Below are 23915 nucleotides of genomic sequence, written 5' to 3'. Positions count from 1 at the left end.
GAAACCCCAGCAGCACATGAAAACTGGTATGAACTTTATGCTGTAACCCCAGGGTTGTGGGTGACAGAGACAAAAGGATCCACAAGGCTTCCTGCCTGCCAGCCTAGCTCCAGGCTCCGTGAGAGATCCTGTCTTGAGGGAATTAGGTAGACAGCGATAGAACAGGACACCCTAAGTTCTCCTCTGGCCTCTGTGTGCACATGGGAGAGGGCACCTGTACACACATGTGCATACTCCACACACAGCCTCCCACATTCAAAAAGAAGACACTATGTAAAATATGGTTACTTATATAAAACTAGATTTATCCGTGTGGTGCACAGAGAGATGTACAAAATGGTAGCCCAAGTGCTATAGTGGGTAAGCCAGGGGTAGCTTCAGCTTTCCATCATTTGCTGTTCACCTTTTAGATGGCCACACTCAGGCTCTCCATCCACACAGCCTCAGGTCCCTCAGGAACATTCAGGTGGGACAGACGAAGGACAGAAATAATTCCACTTCATTACGGACAATGAGCTTCTTTGGGTGGATGTTGTCTGGCAGATCCAAGCTGGAGGTCATTTCCCAGGCATCCACAAAGGCCACTTGGAGACCCACAAAGGCATCTCGGAGGAACCTGTTCACCTGGAGTGTGAGCCAGTCACTGCCATACACAGATTTGTAGCCAGTATTGGCCAGTTTGATAACCACCAGAGTACTGGGTTCCCGGTCCAGCAGGGCTTTCACAGCTGCCCGAATCCCTGCCAGTCTTCGAGCAATGATGGATGGATGGAAGGTGGTAAAGTGAGCTCCCATACCCAGCACCACCACCGTGGAAGGGCCCCCAGCCAGGCCATGCAGTTCTCTGGCCACAGAGTGCAGGGAGGCCACTGGGGTGCGGAGAGAGCGCAGGGGCCATCCATGGGCCCTCCAGTGTAACACTGTCCCCCGAGTGGTGTCCACAGCCATCAGGGGACCGGCCTGATATGTGACATGTAGATCAACTGGCTTCAGGGCTGTTGGGAGGAGGAGAAAGAAAGTATTAACATAGGGGATCAGCAAGATGGCTCAGCCAGGAAGGGTGTTGCTGCCAGCCCTGACGACTTGAGTTTGATCCCCTAAGATTCATAGAGAGAGAATCAGCTCTTGCACGTTGTTCTCTGATCTCGTCACACACACTGTAGCATGTGATTGTCCATATACATGCATAAAGGATTAGATATAATAAAAATTTGAATTGTGATTTAACACAGAACTGTAAATTACCTTTAAAAAACCAACCAACCTACCAAACAAACAAACAAAAACAAGTTCTCACTATGTAGCCCTGGCTGGTCTGAAACTCACTATGTAGACCAAGCTGGCTGGCATTGAAGTCACAGATCTGTTTGCCTTTGCTTTCTTAGTACTGACATTAAAGGGGTGCAACATTACACTTAGTTTATCAAATATATGTACATATTTATACCTATAATGTACATCATATATTATACATATATACTATATAATATTATAGGTATATATGTATTACACATGTTATACATAAGAACGTGTCTCAAATACATATATAATATATATAATACATATATATATATATACACATGCATATATTGCACATACATACAAACTCAGGTCCTCTGCAAGCACTCACCCCTGAGCCATGTCTCCAGCCCTGAATTCTATAAAATTTTGTCTCTGTTATCTACTTTCCTTCTCTTTCCTTTCTCCTTTCCCCCCTTGTTGTATGAGAGAGGATTGAGAAAGGATCTTGAAGCCCAGACTACTTGAGGTTGACCTTGGACTCATGATCCTCTTCCTTCTGCCTGATGAGATTACAGTCAGGCACCACCATGTCCCATTTTACCATCTCCTCTCCCTTCCTTCCTTCCTTCCTTCCTTCCATGTGTGAGGATGTGTGTTTATGATATGTGTGTGTGAGTGTACACACGAGTGTACCATGGAGTGCACATGCACATGGTCCACTTTGGAGGGTCAGCTCTCCTTCCACCATAATGGCTCCCAGGATTGAACTCAGGTCACCAGGCTTGAAGAGCAAATGCTTTAACCAGCTGAGCCATTGTACTGACTTCCACCCATTTTCCTTTACCATCTTCACCCTGTGAGGAATTCAACCACTTTTTTCTCTTGGGTTTCTGTCAAAGAGCTACCAGACTCCTGAGTCTCATTCCATGTGTCAAGTGTCCTTTGCAACAGGATCTAATGTTTCTCTGTTGCCTCAAATGCAGCATGGATAAAACAAACCTACTGTCGCTACACAAATTACTCTCTGTCTCCTGACTCTCCCCCACCACACCCCAGTCAACTAATATCTTGAGAAGATTTCCAGATGCTTGTGTTGTCATTGCTTGTTTTTATTGTCAGTCAAGGGCTCAAAGAGCCCAGGCTGGCCTCAACCTCACTATGTAACTAAGGAAGACCCTGAACTCCTTATCCTTCTGCTTCTCCCTCCTGAATGTCCTATCAAACCCAGTTTTCTCTCTCTTTTCTCTTCTTCCTTTCATTATTTTTATTCTTTAAAATGTGCGTGCAGTGCAAACACGAGGACCTGAGCTGGAGCCCCAGAGCCTATGTTAAAAAGTTAGGTGTGGAGCGGCCAGCCAGCAGGTAAGAGGCCTGCAGGCAGGCTGCTCCACCACCACTGCCACCCATTAGACCTACACGATCCTACAAGATCCGCTCTGATGCCCAAACCCACCATACCCATCATCCTCCCCCTGGCCGACCATCCCCCACAAAAATCAGCAGCCCCTAGAGGCATAAGCACCAAATGCACCAATTGGAAGAAGAGGTGAGTGACTGGTCTCCCAGCTAAACTGCCCCAATCCCTAGACCCTAAGCTCCAAGGCACATCCCATGTCCCTCCTCCTCCCGTCTCAGCTCCAGCACAGGCCAGCAGGTAAGAGTCCTGTGAGGAGGCGGCTTCACTACTGCCACCCATTGGACTCTGTAACCTACAAGACCCACTCTGCCACCCAAACAAACCGAACCATTGTCCTCCAAACCAGCCCCCATAAAATTAGCAGCCTCTAGAGGCACAAGCACCACCTGCACCAAATGGAAGAAGAACAGTCTCCCCATGAACAGCCCTCTCCAGCAGCATCAGCAGATCTTATAGGCACAAGTGCCACCCACACCAGTTGGAAGAACAGACCCCATAAGCACAAGTGAAGCCCACACCAGCCAGAAGAACTGGACAATATGTTGGATCTAGGCACCCGAACCCCACAAACCTCAGCTGAGACAACCCTCCTCCACCTGACAACCAGCCAGTTAGAAGAACCCTTGGCCATTCAGACCAAAAGATAATAAAGGAAACAGACAATATAGGAACAAAAGACCCATCCAATAAAAAAAATCACAAGAATCAATACCTATACCTATAATTATCACAGACCCAGATAGGTAAACGCATGGAAGAATACATCCAACAACATAAAGAGCAATATGGCACCACCAGGACCTTAGTGATTCTACAACAGCAAGACCTGAATATCCAAACACAGATGAAGCAGAAGAAAAAGACCTTAAAAATAACTTTATGAAGATGATAGAGGCTCTTAAACAGGGAATGAAAAATTCCCTTTAAGAAATTGAGGAAAAGACAAACAAAAATGGAAGAAAACAACAATCAAACAGGTGAAGGAACTGGTTCAAGACTTGAAAATTGAAATAGAGGCAATAGAGAAAATACAAACTAAGGGAATTCTGGAAATGGAAAATCTGGGTAAATGAACAAGAACTACAGATACGGCCGGGGCGGTGGTGGCGCACGCCTTTAATCCCAGCACTCGGGAGGCAGAGCCAGGTGGATCTCTGTGAGTTCGAGACCAGCCTGGTATACCAAGTGAGTCCCAGGAAAGGCACAAAGCTACACAGAGAAACCCTGTCTCAAAAAAAACAAACAAACAAAAAAAACCAAAAAAAAACTACAGATACAAGCATAAACAACAGAATATAAGAGATGGAAGGCAGATTTAATCCCAGCGCTTGGGAGGCAGAGCCAGGTGGATCTCTGTGAGTTCGAGGCCAGCCTGAGCTGCCAAGTGAGTTCCAGGAAAGGCGCTAAGCTACACAGAGAAACCCTGTCTCGAAAAACAAAAACAAACAAACAAACAAAGAGATGGAAGGCAGAATCTCAGGCATTGAAGATACATTAGAGGAAATAAATTCATTGGTCAAAAAATGTTAAATCCAACAAATTCTTAACATAAACCATCCAGGAAATCTGGGACACAATGAAAAGACCAAACCTAAAAATAACAGGGATATTAGAAGGAGAATAATTCCAGCTCAAAGTCACAGAAAATATATTCAACAAAATCACAGAAGAAAACTTTCCCAACCAAAAGAAGGATCAAGAAACTTACAGAACACCAAATAGATTGGACCCCCCCCAAAAAAGTCTCCTTACTACATAATAATCAAAACATTAAATGTACAGAATAAAGAAAGATTAGTAAGAGCTACAAAGGAAAAGGCCAATAACATATAAAGGCAGACCTATCATAATTACACCCGACTTCTCAATGGAGAACCTGAAAGCCAGAAGGTTAGGGACAGACATTTTGTAGACACTAAGAGACCATGGATGTCAGTCAGCCCAGTCAACTACACCCAGCCAAACTTTCAATCACCATAGACAAAGAAAACAAGATGTTCCATGACAAAAACAGATTCAAACAATACCTGTCCACAAGTCCAGCCCTACAGAAAGTACTAGAAGGAAAACTCCAACCCAAGGAAGTTAGCTGCAACAATGAAAACACAGGCAATAGATAATATCATACCAAAAGAAGGGAAACACGAACACTATAACCACCACCACCACCACCAAAACCAAAAAACAGGAATTAACAATCACTGGTCATTAATATCTCTTAATATCAATGGACTCAATTGGCCTATAAAAAGACACAGGCTAACAGAATGAATCTGAAAACAGATCCATACTTCTGCTGCATACAAGAAACACACCTCAACTTCAAAGACAGATATTACCTCAGAGTAAATAGTTGGGAAAAGATTTTCCAATCAAATGAACCTAAGGAACAAGCTAGTATAGCTATCCTAATATCTAACAAAATGGACTTCAAACTAAAATTTATCAAAAGAGATGGAGAAGGACATTTCATATTCATCACAAGAAAAATCCATCAAGATGAAGTCTCAATTTTGTACATTTATGCCCCTAATACAGGGGCATCCACATTTGTAAAAGAAACATTACTAAAGCTTAAATCACACATCACACCCCACACCCTAATAGTGAGAGATATTAACACCCCATTCTCACCAATAGACAGGTCTGCCAGACAGAAACGTGATAGAGAAATAAGGAAACTAACATATGTTATGACTCAAATGGACCTAACAGACATCAAAAGAACACCCGTGAACACCTGCTTTTTGACAAAGAAGCCAAAAGTGTACAATGGAAAAAAAGCATCTTCAACAAATGGAGCTGGCATAACAGGATGTTAATATGTAGAAGAATGCAAATAGATCCATATCTATCACCATGCACAAAACTCAAGTCCAAGTGGATCAAAGACCTCAACATAAATCCAGCTACACTGAACCTGATAGAAGAGAAAGTAGGAAGTAGCCTGAACACATTGGCATAGGAGACTACTTCCTGAATATAATACCAGTAGCACAGACAATGAGATTGACAATTAATTAATGGGACCTTCTGAAACTGAAAAGCTTCTGTAACACAAAAGACGTGGTAAATAAGACAAAACAGCAGCCTACAGAATGGGAACAGAACTTTACCAACACCACATCTGACAGAGGGCTGATATCCAAAATATATAATGAACTCAAGAAACTAGACTTCAAAATATCAAATAATCCAATTAAAAAATGGAGTACAGACCTAAACAGAGAATTCTCAACAGAAGAATCTCAAATGGCAAAAAGGCATTTAAGGAATTGCTCAACATCCTTAGCCATCAGGGAAATGCAAATCAAAACGACTCTGAGATACCATCTTACACCTGTCAGAATGGCTAAAATAAAAAACTGATGACAGCTTATGTTGGAGTGGATGTGGAGCAAGGGGAACACTCCTACACTGTTGGTGGGAGCGCAAACTTATACAGCCACTTTGGAAATCAGTATGGTGGTTTTTCAGAAAATTGGGAATCAATCTATCTCAAGACCCGGCTATACCACTCTTGGGCATATATCCAAGGCATGCTCAATCATACCACAAGAATATTTGCTCAACTATGTTCATAGCAGCATTGTTCATAATAACCAGAACCTGGAAACAACCTAGATTTCCCTCAACCAAAGAATGGATAAAGAAAATGTGGCACATATACACAATGATGTATTACTCAGCTTGTGGGGGCCCACAGAGGCGCTCTAGCAAGGCCTTACTGAAGGTCAGAAAGTCTGAGCTTACTTTACCCAGCAGGGATGAAAATGGGATGATTTGGCCACAGGTGTGGTTTCCAGGTGTTTTGAAGGGTTTACACTTGCCTGTATGTTGTGCTTTGATCTTGAAAGGGAGAGATCTTTTGCCTCTCCTCCTTGGTAGTGTATAAAAAGCTCATTAGAGCCAGGTGGTGGTGGTGCATGCCTTTAATTCCAGCACTCGGGAGGCAGAGGCAGGTGGATCTCTGTGAGTTCGAGGCCAGCCTGGTCTACAGAGTGAGATCCAGGACAGGCACCAAAACTACATAGAGAAACCCTGTCTAAAAAACCAAAATGAATGAATGAATGAATGAATGAATAAATAAATAAAAGCTCATTAGAATAAAACTCAAGGAGACCCAAGGCCCTCTCGAAGCTATCCTGTGTCTCTGTCTTTCTTCTAGTCTCCGTCTATATTTCTAATACTTCCTCATTCCTCTCTCCTCCTTCCAAGAACCCTTCAACCCACCCAGGTTGAAGGTGGGCTCCAACATCAGCTGTAAAAAACAATGACATCATGAAATTTGCAGGCAAATGGATGGAACTAAAAAAAAAAAAATCATCCTGAGTGAAGTAACCCAGACCCAGAAAGACGAACATGTGTTCACTCATAAGTGGATATTAGATGTGAAGCAAAAGATAACCAGGCTACAATCCACAGCCCTAGAGAAACAAGAAGGACCCTAAAAGGGACACACCAATTGCCCTGGGAAGAGGAAGTAGATGAGATCTCCTGAGTAAACTGGGGGTGGAGGGGGGTTGCAGTAGAGGGGAGGGAATGGGGGATGGGAGCATGAGGGACCAGGATGGTTGGGGGAGAGATGGAGAGGGAGAGCAATGAAAGAGATATCTTGATAGAGGGGGCCATTATGGGGTTAGAAAAAAACCTAATGCCAGGGAAACTCTGGGAATCCACAAGGATGAAACCAGCTAAGACTTGTAGCAATAGTGGAGATGGTGCCTGAACTGGCTTTCTTCTATAATCCTAACCGTCATCATAGAGCCTTCATTCAGTAACTGATGGAAGCAGCTGCAGAGATCCACAGCTAATCACTGGGCTGAGCTCTGGGAGTCCAGTTGAAGAGAGGAAGGGAGGATTATACAAGCAAGGGGGGTGGTCGTCAAGATCATGAGAGGGGAACCCACAGAGACAGCTCATTGACTCTGGACTGACAGCTAGGAAACCTGAATGGGACCGACCTAGGCCCTCTGCATGTAGATGGCAGTTATGTAGCTTGGTCTCTTTGTGAGGCCCCTAGCAGTGGGACCAGGACCTGTCCCTGGCATATGAGCTGGCTTTTTGGAACCTATGGTGGGATGCTTCGCTCAGCCTTGATGCAGGGGAGAGGAGCTTGGTCCTGCCTCAACTTGATATGCCATGCTTTGTTGACTGTCATGGGAGGCCTTAACCTTTCTGAGGAGTGGATGGACAGGTGTGGGGAGGGAGTGGGGGGAGAGGTGGGAGGAGAAACTGTGGTTGATATGTAAAATAAATAAAAATTTAATAATAATAAAAAAGTTAGGTGTGGTCATGTGTGCTTGTAGTCCTAGTGCTGGGCAGTGGGGCTGGATCCTTGGGTGTCCTGGATTGTTTTCTGTCAGCTTGGCACAGCCTAGAGTTATCTGGGATGAGAGATCTCATTTGAGAAAATGCCTCCATTAGCTTGGCCTGTAGGCATGGGAGTCTCCTTCAATGCAAGTGCTGTCTGGCTTTTCCATCATGAGTCCTCACAGGCCCCCCTCCCCTCACGGTCACTCACAGGGCACTGTGTCTCGCAGATACTCCCACCACTGCCGAAGTGTGGAATCCCCCATCATGTAGACGATGCGGCCAGCCAGGCAGTTGAGGATGCTGTCCACAGTGGGGAAAGAGCGGCTAGAACAGAACGTGGAATGCCATCTGTCTCGGTGGTAGAAGCCAGAGGGTTTTGGAGACAGGTGGCCAGGGCGGCATGGGGGCCTTGAGGGCAGGGCTATAGGACACAGAAAAGCAGAGCAGATTTAAAGTAGAAAAAAAAAATGAACATCTTATAAAATGTCAATAGTCTTAAATATTGATTGTAAATTAACTTTCATTTATACTTGTTTATTTGTGTGCTGTGAATGCCTCAGCACACATGTGGTGCTCAAAGGACAGCTTTTGGGAGTCAGTTCTTTCCTTTCATTGTGTATAATCCAGGGTTTGAACTCAGGTCATCAGCCTTGGCTACAAACTCTTTTGTACATTGAGCCATTTTGATGGTCCAGTCAGTCATTCTTCTACATACTTTATATGTAGTATATCAGTGCACTCTTACAGAGCCTGTGAAGCATGTATGTGTGTGTTTGTGTGTGTACACATGAGTGTTTGAAACAGTCTTAGGTAGCTCGTGAGTGCCTTAAACTTCCCATGTATCTGAGAATGGTCTTAACTTTTTTTTTAAATTTTTTATGTGTATTAGTGTTTTTACCTGCATGTATGTCTATGTGAGGTTGTTGGATCCCCAGAACTTAGAGTTACAGACAGTTGTGAGCTGTCATGTGGGTGCTGGGAATTGAACCCGGGTCCTCTGGGAAAGCAGTCAGTGTTCTTAACTACTGAGCCATCTCTCAAGCCCCAGCTGTAATTTCTTAATCCTCCCATCTTCACCTCTAGAGTGCTGGGACTACAGGTGTGCATATTCACAACTGGAATGTAGCACTGTCTGCAGCAGTTTTTTTTTTTTTTATTTTGGGCCAAAAACCAGCTCCAAAATCATGACACAGAGACTACTTATTAGTTATGAATGCTCAGACTTATCTTATGTTTCTCCCACTAGCTCTTACAACTTAACAGGTTTCTCTTCATCTACATTTTTGCCTCAGGGCTTTTTACCTTTCTTTCTGTATATATAACTTCCCTGCTGTCTCTATGACTGGCTGGTGGCTGCTTGGCTTCTGGCCCCAGGCATCTATCTCTCTCTCTCTCTCTCTCTCTCTCTCTCTCTCTCTCTCTCTCTTTCTCTCGTTCTATAGAGCCTAGATTTCTCCTCCTACTTATTCCCTCTCCCCTCCAGGCTCGCCTATCCTTTCTCTGCCAAGCTATTGGCCATTCAGCTTTTTATTAGACCAATCATGTGCCTTAGGCAGGCAAGGTGAAACAGTCACACATCTTTACATAATTAAACAAATGCAGCATAAACAAATGTAACACATCTTTACATAGTTAAACATTCCACAACAACTATCCATGTCCAATTATAGATGGGGACACTGAGATCCTAGAATCTTAAGTGATTTACCATGATTAAGAACGAGGATGAGGGCCAAAAGCAGTAGGATGACATCCTGTGCCTTGTCCAAGCTAGACAAGTACTCTCCCATTAAGTTTATCTCCAGTCTATCAAGTTTTATTTTGTTTTGTTTTTTAAAGTTCAATGACAGCATTTGAAGCTAGGAAGTATGCTGTTACACCATTGCACTACACTTCTCTGGCAGGAAAAGGATTAAATAAATCCTAGAATGAAACCTATCTGAGGGCTGGGGAGATGGCTCAGTGGAAGATGTACAAGCATGTGCAAGGGTGAGGGCCTAAGCTCGACCCTAGAACATGTGTAAACACTGGGTGTGCAATGCCTGGAACCCAGGCACCTCGGGAGATGGAGATGGAGATCCCAGGGCCTCACTGACCAGCCAGCCTAGCTTCAACAGCAATCTCCAGGCTCAGTGAGAGACTCTGTCTCAAAACATAAAGAGGCCCTTTATTTATGTTACCCTATGTTTACAGTCCTAGAACGTTAACCTGCTGTCTGGGTCCTTCCTGTGTATACCCGGAACCCTTCCTCGAGCCTGGGGCTGATGGCTGGCAACCAGCACCTTCTCTGGCAGGAGTGGAAACAGCTCAAGCACCTCCCTCAGTGACCATCCATTGGGGATTATAGGATATTAGGGATGAGTTGGAACTCCGGCCCAGACCTTCCAAGGCTGGACACAGGCATCCCAAGGCCACATGGCTGGTCACTTGGATCCTTGTGCCTGAGGCTCTAAGTCCACCAGTGCGTCTTCTAGGCACTGTATCTGGTATTCTCTGGAGCATAAAATAATCGATACTTGTAGACAAATTTCTAAGTGGTCTTATTAAATAAAAAACATGTGGTGCCAAATATAGGAGATCAAAGAAGGCACCAGCTGACCTTAACTCACCAACTCTGCAGCTTCCAAATGTGTGTTACTTCCTGTCTAACCTATGCCTTTATTGCCTTGCTGTTTGGCCCTCTCAGTGGCTCTCTAGCCCAGCTACCTCACTTCCTTGCCACTGCCTGTCTGTACAGACCTCCAGGTCTCTATGGTTGGTGCTGGGATTAAAGGCATGACTCTGTTCCCTAATATGGCCTTGAACACACAGAGACCCTGCCTCATAAGCGATAGGATTGAAGACATGTGCTACCACTGCCTGACTTCTATGTGTGCTTAAAATGGCTTGCTATTTCCTCTCCGCACAAACTTTATTTATTGACATACAAATAAAAGATCGCCACAGATACTTTCTACCCTGTGCTCAATGTTCTTTAGTGGCTAAGCATATTTTCCACATAGATTTCATCTGAGTGTGTGTGTGTGTGTGTGTGTGTGTGTGTGTGTGTGTGTGTGAGTTCATGTGGACTTTTGAGGACCATCCTGATTGGAGCTCTGTGTGCTGCTGGGTAGGACCTCATAGATCTTCCTTCTTCACCTTGGGTTGGCAGATGAAGATGGATCGAGGGGTCTCTCTGAATACTATGGGTGCTTGGTCAGTCAAGGCCTCTAGGCAGACACTGTGCAAACACTGCATTTGGAACCTCTTTGAGAAATAATATATGTATTGGACCTGGGTCCTGCCTGACTCCTTTCCTTTCTGGATGTGGCCTGAAAGAGCAGAATTAGCTCCTCCAGCTTACCTTAGCTCTGTATACCACCTACCCAGTCACCCTTAGGCTGGCAGAACCCCACATTTTTGCTCTGATTACTATTGATGAACAAAATGCTGAAAAAGCTTGCAATAAAAAGAAAACAACAACAACATAAAACCACCAGTGAGATGGCTCAGCAGGTAAAGGCACCAGCTCTCAAGCCTCATGACCGAGTTCAAATCCTGGGACTACAGATACACACACGTGTACACAAAACAAGTAAATGAACCTGTAATACAACTTAAAGTCAAATAAAACAAAATAAAGAGCAATTTGGGCGATTCTGATGTAAGCCTGACCTCGCATACTTCTGCACAGGAGAGTGACCCCACCCATATACCCCCCAGCCCACACCAAATAAAAAAGCCCACAACCCATCTCAGCTGACAACTATCCCCACCTCAGCCCCATATTCCAGCCTCACTCACCCACATCATTCATGTTCCCAGCGGCTGTTGGTGTCACCAGGATTGGAGATATGCCTGAAGCGAGTGGCTGGTCAGTCACACGCCTGAAGAAACACTGAGTGTGAACTTTGAGGGAGGTTGACCAGGTGAAAATTTGATTTTCAAGAGCATACCATGATTGACTGGTTGTCTCTCCTCTGCCTAATCCCAGGTCACTACAATAAAGTGATCACTGACAGGTCAATTGTAATAGTTTGGAGAAATACACAACAAAGAGAACAGTCTTATCAGTTCGGTAATAGTCAAGGTAACCAAAGGGCCATGTAGTTCTCCTTTGTAATAAACGGAGTACCACAGGAAGGGAGAAGTTCTAATTTCCCTGGCACTGGAGTCTCGAAAGAACATTAACTTTTGTTATTGTTGTTACACAAACAGTAGGGAATATAACAATACCCCCAGCCCACTCGGACCCTGATTGCCCTTTTGACACACAGAGTAATGCTCATGTATCCCAGGCTGGACTTGTGTTCACTATGCAGCCAAGGATGTCCTTCAACTCTTGAGTTTTCTGCCTCCATTACAAGGTCACCCAAAACCACACGAGGAATTTAAGTTCAATCTGGGCTTCAGGAATCTCTAAATAATGATGATGATGATGATGCCTCAGCAGGTAAAAGTTCTTCTTGCCAAGTGTGATAAACTGAGAATGGTAAATGGCCCCACAAAGTGAAAGAAGAGAACTAACCCCCTCAAGTTGTCTTCTAATCTCCACATGATCTGCCCTCTCATACACAGACACACAGACACACACACAGACACACAGACACACACACACAAATGTAAAATGAGAGAGATAGATAGATAGATAGATAGATAGATAGATAGATAGATAGATAGATAGATAGATAGAGATAGAGAGAGAGAGAGAGAGAGAGAGAGAGAGAGAGAGAGAGATAGCACTTAGGGACACATGCACTATTCTAGATTCTTACCCGGCCAGCAGGTCTTCATCATGCGGTGTGGTCACCTTCAGGTAACTTCCACTCGAGTGGCCGACTAAAGCATCGCAGGGCAAAGTAGAGGGTTGAGCACAGAACCAGTCCTCCCAGAAACTACATCCCTGTACTGGCAGGTGGGTCCTTTGGCTCCAGTTGACTGGGGGTCCACGTTGCAGATAACAGTCTCTTGAGTGCCTTTCCTTCCTCGGAAATATCCTCTAAAGTCAACAGTGGCCCGTTTTCCTCTCCAGATTCTCTGCAGGACCCCAACTGCCTCACTGGAGTGGATCAGCCTCACTTGCACCTGAGCCCATCCAGCCCAGAGCAGAGGGAAGGACAAGAGGTAAGTGCCATTCTCCAGATCCTTCACCTCCCCTGGGACTCCTGCTTTCAATTCCCGGCCCAGGAGCTTTGCCCGAAACAGATCTCCACCATGAGTCTTGGGCCTGCCTTGGTGATCCCTAGCCACAAGGATGGCCTCTAGGTTACTTCCCAGAGTGTAACTGGCCTGGGCAGGACCCTTCAGTCTGTAAGTGGAGGTTTTGGGGCTGGTAGAAGCCAAAAAGTCATCCCTGTTTCCACCAGTTGGAGGCCAATATAGAAGGTTGGTCAGGTTGGTGAGTTCTTGAGAGAGAGAGTCCCAGTCATTGGGCTCAGGGACATATTCAGAGGCAGGATGGGGTGGTGGGAATGAACGGTTCCTGGGCTCAGGCCATGACATCATGAGATAGAACACCTGTGGGTAAAGAAAGAGTAATATGCCAGTGTGTTGTGTGTGCCATATTTTCTTCCTGGAAGGAGGTATTGCATTTGGCCAAGTAGCACCTAGGAGTCCTACCTGCTTGTGTCATTCTGTCTGTCATTCATAAGCCTGGCATTTGAGTCACCATGACCTTTATTTGAAACAAACAACTCAGGATGGGATGCTACTGTTACCAGACTATCTGGGGAGTCCCACTGGAGTGGCCATATGTTACCAGGGAAATTGAGGTCCTTACTGCAGTTCTTTTCTTTTTTTAATATTTATGTGTAGGAGTGTTTTGCTTGTGTGTATATATGTGTTCCATGTCCATGCCTGGTACCTAAGAAGATCAGAAGAGAACTTTGGATCACCTGCAAATAGGGTTAAAAATGTTTGTAAGCTGTCATGTGAGGGGTGCAAACCAGGCCCAGAAATCTGTAAGAGCAGATAGTGCTCTTAACTACTGAGCCATTTCTCCAGCTTCAAATTGAAGGGGCCATAATGTGTTTCCATCTTAGACACAGGAACTATCCCATTTTATATAATGACCTAAGCCAGAGTTAGGAAATCCCCCAGCCAAGTTTGACCAATCAGCCAAACAGTTTGAAGCCTGGTCTTATGAGGCAGAAAGACCCAAAAGTTACAGGATATGGCTGTTATTGATCATATAGGACTAAAAAGCCCACCATCGATGGAACTTTAATAGCCCCATCCAGTCCTGTCCAATCAAAATACACCCCATGTAACTGCTTCCCAATTGCCCAATTAGAACAGAGATACTTAGAATTCCCAAGTCTCCTTTAAAATGGCCTGGGTGCCATTGTCCCGGTCATCATTGACATTTTGTGGGGATAATCATTGACCCCTGCCTGCTGGCTTTTCCTGAAGAATAAATGCACTTTGTATTTGCATATTATTTGAGTGTGGGTTCTTCCTTCAGTGATTCTCAGACCCTTACAAAATGCCTCTTATGTTTTTTTCTTTTTAAACTCTCTGTGTGTGTGTGTGTATGCATGTGTGTGTGCGTGTGTGTGTCTGTGTCTGTGTGTATGTAAACACGTGAACTCACTCATGTACTTGCACACTATAGCCTGCATATGAAGGTCAGAGGACAATTTGTAAGGTCATTTCTCTCCTTCCACCATTTCCAGGGTATCAGATTGAGGTCATCAGGCTTGGCAGCTAGTCCCCTTACCTGCTGAGCCATCTTGCTGATCCCAGTGTTGACATTATCTGACATGCTGAAGAACAGTAGCATTGATGCTTACAGACTCTGTAGACCCAAGAACTTAAAAATCTAAACTAGCAGTGGAGAGACAGAACCAAGAGAATCTCATTGTGTACATTGATAGATCACAAGGCTTGAAGGTAGATAGGACTAAGAAAATGGGGTTAAGGAGGGTCAGGAAATGCATTGTGTGAGAGTTTACCTAAATAGTAGGTTCATGGGTATGGAAAGTACATACTACAAGTATATAAATGCTACTCAAATTGATATGTACATTACATATACTGAGGATCAAAATCCTAATCCCTTGTATGTGTATTTGTAAATTATAAGATGATTATGACATTTGTAAGCATGATATAAGACCAGGTATAGTGTATTTGTCATCCCAGCACTTGGGAGGCCTGGGCAGGAGATCAGTAGTTTCAGGTCATTCTTGGTTAAAGGACAGCCTTTGTGGAGGAGTGGAGGAAGGCCTGGGTGAATGTAGTGTCCTGAGTTGATGTGTGCTGTTGACAGCCATGTCAAGGACCCCAATGTCTCAGTCCCATGGGAAATTGGTAAAGCCTTCCCCATGCTAGGCTCAGGGAAATGGCAAAGCCTTCCCTCCTGGTCTGAGTGTAAATGTTGATAGTGTGTGTCCACCTTAGCTTCCTCCTCTACGACATTTACTGCCTGAAAACTGCTCCCTTACAGACATGGGCTCTACCAATATTTGCTAAACCCACTTCCTTGTTGAGGAAGATATTATAAACCCACCTCCCTCTTCAAATGTATATAATAAATTTGGTGATCTCTCTCCCTACTGCAGCTTCACCACCAGAGCCCAATTGATTGGAACTCAGCTTTTCTGTGTGTCCATGTGTTTATCATTTATTCATTTCCTCCCCACCTAGTCATATTAGTCCCCAAGGCTGTGTATGGATAGATATGAAAAGCCTGGGGAAACTGGAGACTGTCACAAACAAAAACAAACAAACAAAAAACATGAAATAGGGCCAGCAAGGTGGCTCAGTGGGTCAAATTGTCTGCTGTGTGAACCTGATTATCTGAGTTCCATAATCCATGGTGGAAGGAGAGAATTACCTCCCAAGTCCTTCCTGTATACTCTCCCTGCAACACATACACCATCTGCCACCACACACCATCTGCCCTGACACTGTCCCCCACCATCCTCTCCCCAACACACACCATCTCCTTCACACACCATATTGTAGGTGGAGTTTTTCATTGAGACCCTGATCAGCTCTATTCAGCCAGCCGCTTCCCAAATAACCACTCAGAGACTTACTATTAATTATAAATACTTGGCCAATAGCTGAGGCTTATTACCAACTAGCTCTTACAACTTAAATTAACCTATTTTTATTAATCTGTGTGCTGCCCAGAGGCTTGTGGTTTTATCTCTCCTGAATGTCTTACTTCTTTTCTGTCTGGCTGGCTACTTCTCTGACTCCACCCTTCTTCCCAGCATTCTCTCTGCCCTGAAAAATCCTGCCTAGCCATCAGCCAATCAGCTTTTTATTAAACAATGAGAGCAATACATATTCACAGTGTACAAAGATTATTTCACAGCACCATCTCCCCCCCACACCATTCTCCCATACCATCTCCCTCATACCATGCCCCAACACCATCCCACACACACTATCCTCCACACCCCCCACACCATTCCCCAACACCATCCTCGCACACACTATCCCCCACCACACTATCTTTCCCCAACCATCTCTCCCCTCACACCATTCTCCTGACACCATCCTACACACACACACACACACCATTCCCCCAACACAATTCCCCCTCACACCATCTCTCTTACACACACACCATACCCACAGAAACACCATCCCCCACATAAACAATCCCATATACACACCATCCCTCACCCACACCATCTGCCCTCCCATACCATTCCCCACATACCAACCATCCCCCCAAACCATCCCCTACACCCTCCCATACACACACACCATCCCCCAGTACCCCACATCATCCCTCCACACCATCTCCCACACATACACAAAACAATAGTAAATTTGAAAAAATGTTAAGCAGAATGCTGAGGGCTGACTTCTTCTATTGCAAGCATAAAGCAGAGAAAGAAAACTAGAAGTAGGATGAGGCTTAAGCTCTTAAAGTCCAGTGTCAATAACACATGTCCTTTAGCCAGGCCACACCTTCCAAACCTTCCCAACACCACCACCAAATGAGGACCAAGTTCAAATACTGGAGTCTGTAAGGGACATCTCTCACTTAAACTATCACACATGAGATGATAATTTATGATATCATATATACACACACAGTCATTGGGCTAAGGACATGGCTTGGTGCCCATGAAAACATACTGCACTTGCAGAGGACCAGAGTTCAGTTCCCAGAACCCACATTAGGCATCCCACAATTCCCCAAAACTCCAGTTCCAGAGGATCTGACACCCTCTTTTGAACTCTATGGGTATCTGCAATCATGTGCAAGCACACACACACACACACACACACACACACACACACACACACACACACCACACCACACTACACACCACACATCAAATCAAATCTTTTTAAGTCATTAAGTCACACACAGTCATTAAGATGATGAGGTATTGGTGCAAAAATAAATATGTCAAAAGAACAGAGGGCCTAGAATAGACCCACACTTTATGGACACGTGATGCAAAAGTAACATTCAAAATAATCAGGAACTAGTGGGGATTTGTCCCAAATACATAGTGGTAAGACAAGTGTATATAGTTACTAATATGAAAACTTTGAGCCAGTGATAGTACATGCATGTAATCCCAGAAGAGGCAAGAGGATCTGGAGTTCAAGGCCAGCTTGGGCTTCACAAGAAGACCATTCATATCTGAAAAAACAAACAAACAAACAAACAAACAAACAATAAAAATACCAAGGAGCTGGAGAGATGGATAAGGTACTGATTGCAGAGGACCCAAGTTCAGTTCCCAGTACCCTTGTTAGATGCCACAGAACCCCCTATAACTCCAGTTCCAGGACGTCTGACCCCCCTTCTGACTCTGTGGCACCTGCACTCATGTGCATATACCCATACACAGAGAGACACATATTTATAAATAATCTTTTATAACTTGATAAGGATAATGTAGGCAATTTAACGCAATCAAAAATGAGCTGAGAGGCTGGAGAGACAGTAAATGGTTAAGAGCGACACCCTTGTAGAAGACCATTATTCAGTCCCCAGCACCCACATCAGGTGGCTCAAGACCACCTTTACCTCCAGTTCCAGAAGTTCCTCTTCTGGCTGCCATTAGCACCTGTACTCATGTGGTGCATTAAATCAATCAATTAATTAATGACATTCACCAGAAGGCCAGCCTCTCTGTCTCTGTCTGTCTGTCTCTCTCTCTCTGTTTTTTCAGACAGGGTTTCTTTATATAGTTCTGGCTGTCCTAGAACTCGCTCTGTAGACCAGGCTAGCCTGGAACTCACAGAGATCCACCTGCCTCTGCCTCTAGAGTGCTAAGAGTAAAGGCATGTGCCACTACCACCTGGTGAGTTTTTTTTTTAATTAAAAAAGTTGTAGGGTGTGGTGGCATATGCCTTTAATCCTAGCACTCAGGAGGCAGAGGCTGGCAGATATCTGAATTCAAGACCCAGCCTGGTCCACAGAGCAACTTCCTGGACAACCAGGACTATAAAGTGAAATCTGGTCTCAAAAATTCAATAATAAATAAATAAGTAAAGTTATGACATGTGTTAATTTGTGTGCACATATGTGGCGGCACACATTTCATGGCACAGATGTGCAGCTCTGAGGACAATTTTGCAGAGTCATTTTTTCCTCCCACCCTGTGGGTCTCAAGAGACTGAACTCAGGTTGTCAAGTTGGGCAGCAAATACCTTTACCCATGAGCCACCTCACCAGCACTAAGATTTCTGTTTTTTATTTTATATTTTTGAGAAAAGTCTCACTGTGTAACATTGCCTGGCATAGAACTCATTTTTCTAACCAGGCTGGTCTCAAATCACAGAGATTCACCTGCCCCTGTCTCCCAAGTGCTGGGACTAATGACCTACATCCCTACACTCAACCCTTTAATAATTTTGTTAAGATTTATTTTTATTTATGTGTATGTGTGTGTGTGCCACATGTGTGAAGATGCCTATAGAGGTCAGAATTGGGTGTCAGATATTTTGGAACTGGAGTTACAGGCATTGTGAGCCAGTAGACATGAAGCTGGTAACTGAACTCAGGTCCTCTGGAAGAGCAGCAAGTATTTTTAACCACTGAGCTCTCTCTAGCCTTCCATTACCCTCTTTTGTATCTCCCCCAACTTTTAGTCCTAATTCTACTTTCGTGTGTGTGCATGTGAGAGAGAGAGAGAGAGAGAGAGAGAGACAGACAGAGAGACAGAGAGACAGAGAGAGAGAGAGAGAGAGTGAATATGTGTGTGTGTGTGAGAGAGTGAGGGTGAGTATGTGTGTGTGAGAGTGAGTATATGTGTGTGTGAGAGTGAGTGTATGTGTGTATGAGAGTGTGTGTATGTTTGTGTGAGAGTGAATGTGTGTGTGTGTGTGTGTGTGTGTGTGTGTGTGTGAAAGTTGTGTATGAGAGTGTGTGTGTCCTAACTAGTTTTGTCGTAGGAATCAAGCAGAGTCGCTGTATCTAGGGTAAACATTAGAACAGAGTAGTGGTTTTCTAGAAGTACATTGAAGAATGTTGACATACTGGTGGCCATGTCAGAGGAGCAGCAGGTGGTAATTGACTTCAGGGAATCGGCCCATGAGGAAGCAAAGCTCTGATGGGTGAACATCAGCTAGACAGGTTCCAGAGAGCTTTGGCTTCAGAATGTCTCTTGCTACTGCTGTGTCTTTACATGTTTGCTCCTGACATTTTTGTCTGGCATCTGGCATAGTGTGAATGGGTGTGGGGAGATATCCATGCCTTTAATGTGATGTAATTATCTCATGGAAATATCCCATTCTATTGGGCATTTTTATCTGTGATTTTGAAGATGATTTTCTCCTAAACTGTACTGTTTAACTGAAGTAATAATAATTTATACAATAATAGTGTTAGTTTAAGTAGGATTTTGATGATTGAGGATCTTTAATAAATATAGTCAGGGATTATAATAAAGGTTAGCTTAGTGGAAAAACTATATATAGGTAAAAATATAGGTAAAAGCAAGCCCAATTATTATTAGCTGATGTGTCTTTCTTACTAGAATTGGTTAGTGATCAAAGATGATGATTAATTCTTTGTACCCATTTCTACTCTCAGCTTTCTGATATAAACCCCCACAAAACTGTTGATGAATGAATGGGTATGCAACCTAAGGATTTAAAGTAGAGATGACTGATTGTTTTTCACATATTAAAGGTTTAGATTTGTGTTTCTTTTAAGTAATAAAATGATTGGTCCTTTCTTTGTAACTGCAAAATGCAGCCTGCCAGTAAAAGAGCTGGCTGAGAAAAATAACTTGCTTGCTTACATTCTGTTATCTATAACAAGTTGCTTGGGTGTGAATGTATGCTTGGGGAAACTTGTTTTTCACCAGTAATAGTAAAATTTTTAATCATGTAAGGGATATGAAAAACATGCTGGGTTTTTTTTTTACTTGTATTCATTGTAATCATTCACTTAAAAATAAATTGTAACCACAATATAATTTTTATATTGCTTGACAGACTCTACTGGGGTATACAAGTTTGAAGGGAAAAAATAAAGACATGAGAGAAAGAAAACACCAAGGAAGATGTAGAAGGAAAGTTAGAAGGAAAACATTAAGAGAGACAGAAGGGAAACATCAGGGCAGGAGAACAGAAAAAGAACAGAGTAGAAGAAGCAACAGTGAGAATAATAAAATGAAGAACTAAGCTTCAGCCTTTAGAAAAGTCCTCATGTGTCTGTGTGTCCAGTAGTTCCCCTGCTCTGCATCTCCCCTTCAGTTTTTCTGGCCTGATGAAGGCTTGCCATTCATCAGTACCCTAGGTGAGATCCTGATATGTTGAAGGTGTGTGTGTGTGTGTGTGTGTGTGTGTGTGTGTGTGTGTTTTCCCCTTTTTTTGCTAGCCCCAGAGAGTTAAATTTTGTCCCCTTTTGCTGGCCCCAGAGATTTAAGTTTTACTCCCTCAGATAGAAAAGTCAAGTTGAGTGATTAGTCTGCCTACAATGGTATCCCCGTCAAATCCAAGCTGCTGGAGGCTGGTCCTCACAGAAGCAATGTTGGTGGAAATCAGTGAATGTTTCCTGTGAATTATACAGCTGTTTGTCTGAAGCAGTTTTACAGCCTTTGCATGACTTTGGTCAAAAGACACTTCTGGCACACTTGCAGTTCTTGGGTTAACAAATATTGTAAAACACACACAATAAAAGACTAAGTAAAATGGCTGGGGCGTAATGCTCTCCTTCAGAAAAACATATAGATTAAATAATGGACTTTGTATGAGGAACTTGTTTACCCAAAAAACAACTTGGTGCAACAATAAATAAATACGCCTTTTGTACAGTGGTTGTAGGTTCAGTCCTACTGGGGAATAATCCTTTTGTTCACTGTGAAGATGTGTTACTCTCATTGCTAATGAAGAGCTGACTGGCCTATAGCTGAGCATGAAGAGATTGGGTGTGAGAGCCAGACTAAGAGGATGATGGGCAGAAGTGCAGAATCACAGAGGTCTAGAGGAAATGCAGAGGAAGTAGGAGATGAATATGCCATTCGGAAAGAAGGTACTACCACGTGGCAGAGGGTAGATGAGAAATATGAGTTAATTTAAGTTGTAAGAGCTAGTTAGTAACATAAGCTGATAAGCATAAGCTATCAGTCCAGCATTCATATGAATAATAAATTTCTGTGTGGTTATTTGGGATTGGGCTGGTGGGACAGAGCTGACTGTGGTCCTGACAAAAAACTTTCTACACAGTCATCCCATTAGAGGATGGACCTTCTTGTTGCCACACAGGCTTATAAAATCCAGATCGGAGTGACCTCTTTTCTCAATTGACTCAAACAACACAGAAGCCCCTGACAAGTTTCATTAAGGTGACTTACAAGAGCCTAGGCAACTTCCCAGAGGCTACACCACTTGAAGGAAATCTCCCTCTTCTCACAGCATACATTAACAGCCTGTGGATCCAGGGAGAGAAAAGCCCTTCTGAGACACTCTCCAGTAATTACTGTTACGTTTGCCCAATCCCCCTTTGGTTGTTTTTGAGACAGCTCATAGTAGTTGGCATGGCTTGTTCCATAGGTCAGTCTCCAACTCATAATTCTCCTTCCTCTGCCAAAGTCCCCCCAAAGGCTGGGACTCCACATGGTGAGTCACCATCTCTGGCTTTCCTGGGTTACAACCATGTGTTTGATCTCCTTGGACATTTGATGTATGTTATAGCTTAACTCTTTTCAGTATGTGTGACGGTTGACGGGAGGGCACACAGCACAAAGTTGCTGTGGAAATGCAATCAGAAATCAACGTCTTTGCAAAGAAGGATCCACTTTTTCTTAACCTCTTTCACTCTTTCACTGCTCTCAGAATAATGTCTGATTTGTCAAATTATATTTCAAATCATTCCTTTTCTAGGAAAGGTGAGAAACTACATTTCCAGGCAAAAAAGCCTTGCTGCTAAATATCAACAACACCCTGTGACTTACAATTCCAGTTTTGACCTATGAACAAACAGGACAAGCTTCCTCCTGAACAGTGTTGGCTTCTTCTAGTACACAACTTCAAAGAAGAAACAGAGGCTCAACCTAAACTCTTCTTTCCTCAGGAAGGGATTTAAATTTATTTATTTTCCATGTCAATTTTTATACACATATACAATGCATATTTACCATATTCACCCCCATTATTACCCTCTCACTCTCACTGGCCCCTTTACCAACCCCAGTCCTTGTATGTGTGTGAGTCTCTCTCTCTCTCTCTCTCTCTCTCTCTCTCTCTCTCTCTCTCTCTCTCTCTCTCTCTCTGTATGTGTGTGTGTGTGTGTGTGTGTGTGTGTGAAGAGAGAGAGAGAGAGAGAGAGAAAATGTGTGAGTGCGTGTTTGTGTGTCTATGTGTCCACAAGACTTTTTCTATTTCCTGACTTTATTTCACTCAAGGCTAAAAGCAGAACCAGACACCAAAAGACTTCTTTCTCTTAAACTGGGACAGAGAGATCACCATCATCTATAGTTGAGAGAACTGAGAACTTGAATTGCTGATGTGGAACACAGCCATCACTGTCATCATTAGAGTAGCTTTGAGGACAGGCAAGAACGCCTCAACAAGGCCTAGTCTATAGACTTGTGTGTGGAAGAAGGAGGGCTTGGAGGGTATTAGACCTCACCTGGAACTCAGCTGCCCCCACCCCGAACCTTTCCCAGGTATCTGCAATTCTGTTCCATCCTCTTGTGGTGTCTGGAGGTGCTGGAGCATAGAGAAGGCAAAAGCAAGTAGCAGGGAGAACTCCGTTTATGCCACTGTAGGGAAGCTGTCTGGCGAGCCCATTTGTTGATGTGGTTGTTTGGAGGGTAACCTCTTACTTGGGTTCCTTGAGTAAGCCCAATAAACCCACTTACTCAGCACGCGAGACTTGGTAGAACTGGTCTTTTGTCTACTGGTGGTGCCTTACATAGGGCAATCAAACATTTGCTCATTTCTTCCCAGCAGAAGTACACACACTTGCTTATTTAGATTTCCTGATGGACTCCAACATGCAACCTGCTCACACTCCTTAGAATGATGTTCTCCCCTGCAGTTGATGCTCCCAGATACCCCTCAAGGGTGGAAAAAGGGAGCATGAGAGCTTCCCCCAGTCCACTCTCCAGTATTAAAGCATTGAACCAATCCAAATATAGGGAGAAGCAGTAATGAAGCCAACAGGAGGCAAGAAAAGTACTTACCAAAACCAGAAAGACTAACCCCGCAGTCACAATCTTGTAATCCTTGAATTGCCCCATGAATAGATCCACACAGCCTAGATTCCTGTGGAACTATACAAATGTAGCTCTCTTTGCAGGCACCATGAGTTTGAGAGCTCTCCCACCATGAAGGAGCTGATTCACTGTGTAGACTTCTCATTTCCTTGAACACTGTCCCGTGACGTATGTATTTGATATCATATAGAGGGATGTGGTAATAGCTGCAGGGATATGGAAATAGCCCCAGCCATTGGTGGGGAGGTCCATTTGGCTGGATTACATAGGTGCTGAGGCAGAATTCAGGTGGAAAAACAGGATTTTTA

The 23915-nt window shown here is 43.8% G+C and overlaps 1 protein-coding gene across 1 annotated transcript; it reads right to left on the bottom strand.

Annotated features, from left to right (window-relative positions):
- Positions 1–284: 284 nt before the first annotated feature.
- LOC114685012 (NXPE family member 3-like) lies at positions 285–23866 on the bottom strand. The gene is given in 6 exon segments (XM_028859605.2): positions 285–995; positions 8184–8396; positions 11759–11841; positions 12730–12841; positions 12844–13471; positions 23575–23866. Coding segments are annotated over 6 exon segments (1626 nt in total). The 5' UTR covers positions 23632–23866; the 3' UTR covers positions 285–462.
- Positions 23867–23915: the final 49 nt, after the last annotated feature.

Source organism: Peromyscus leucopus, chromosome 23 (assembly GCF_004664715.2).
Source record: "Peromyscus leucopus breed LL Stock chromosome 23, UCI_PerLeu_2.1, whole genome shotgun sequence".
Taxonomy (NCBI): Eukaryota; Metazoa; Chordata; class Mammalia; order Rodentia; family Cricetidae; genus Peromyscus; species Peromyscus leucopus.
This window is presented reverse-complemented; position numbering and strand designations above follow the sequence as displayed.